This window comes from Eimeria tenella, genomic scaffold, assembly GCF_000499545.2.
Source record: "Eimeria tenella Houghton genomic scaffold, Eth_scaff1753, whole genome shotgun sequence".
Lineage (NCBI taxonomy): Eukaryota > Apicomplexa > Conoidasida > Eucoccidiorida > Eimeriidae > Eimeria > Eimeria tenella.
The window spans coordinates 1-218 of record NW_013541582.1 but is presented as its reverse complement, the minus strand read 5'-3'; the positions used below and the strand labels follow the sequence as shown (position 1 = coordinate 218).

The 218-nt window shown below is 64.2% G+C and overlaps 1 protein-coding gene across 1 annotated transcript in view; it reads left to right on the top strand.

Moving 5' to 3' along the window:
* Window positions 1-84, top strand: part of ETH_00044000 (Phosphate/phosphoenolpyruvate translocator, related) — a gene marked incomplete at both ends in the record, with an annotated part of 1286 nt that extends 1202 nt beyond the window's left edge. Inside the window, one exon of the mRNA XM_013373803.1 lies at window positions 43-84. Within this exon, the coding sequence (XP_013229257.1) occupies window positions 43-84 (42 nt within the window). The remainder of the gene's footprint in view (window positions 1-42) is intronic.
* Between the last annotated feature and the right edge of the window lie 134 nt (window positions 85-218).

Below are 218 nucleotides of genomic sequence, written 5' to 3'. Positions count from 1 at the left end.
CTGTTGCTGCTGCTGCTGCAGCTGCTGCTGCTGCTGCTGCAGCTGCTGCTGCTGCTGCTGTTCGCGTCTTCCAAACGCCGCTAACTCCTTTGGGAGCAGCAGGAAGCGTCTTGGCCATCATTGGTACTCCCCTCTACTCCCTCAGCAGCGCCAAGTGCGGACTGCTGCTGCTGCAGCTGCTGCTGCAGCTGCTGCTGCAGCAGGGGTGGGGGGGGGGG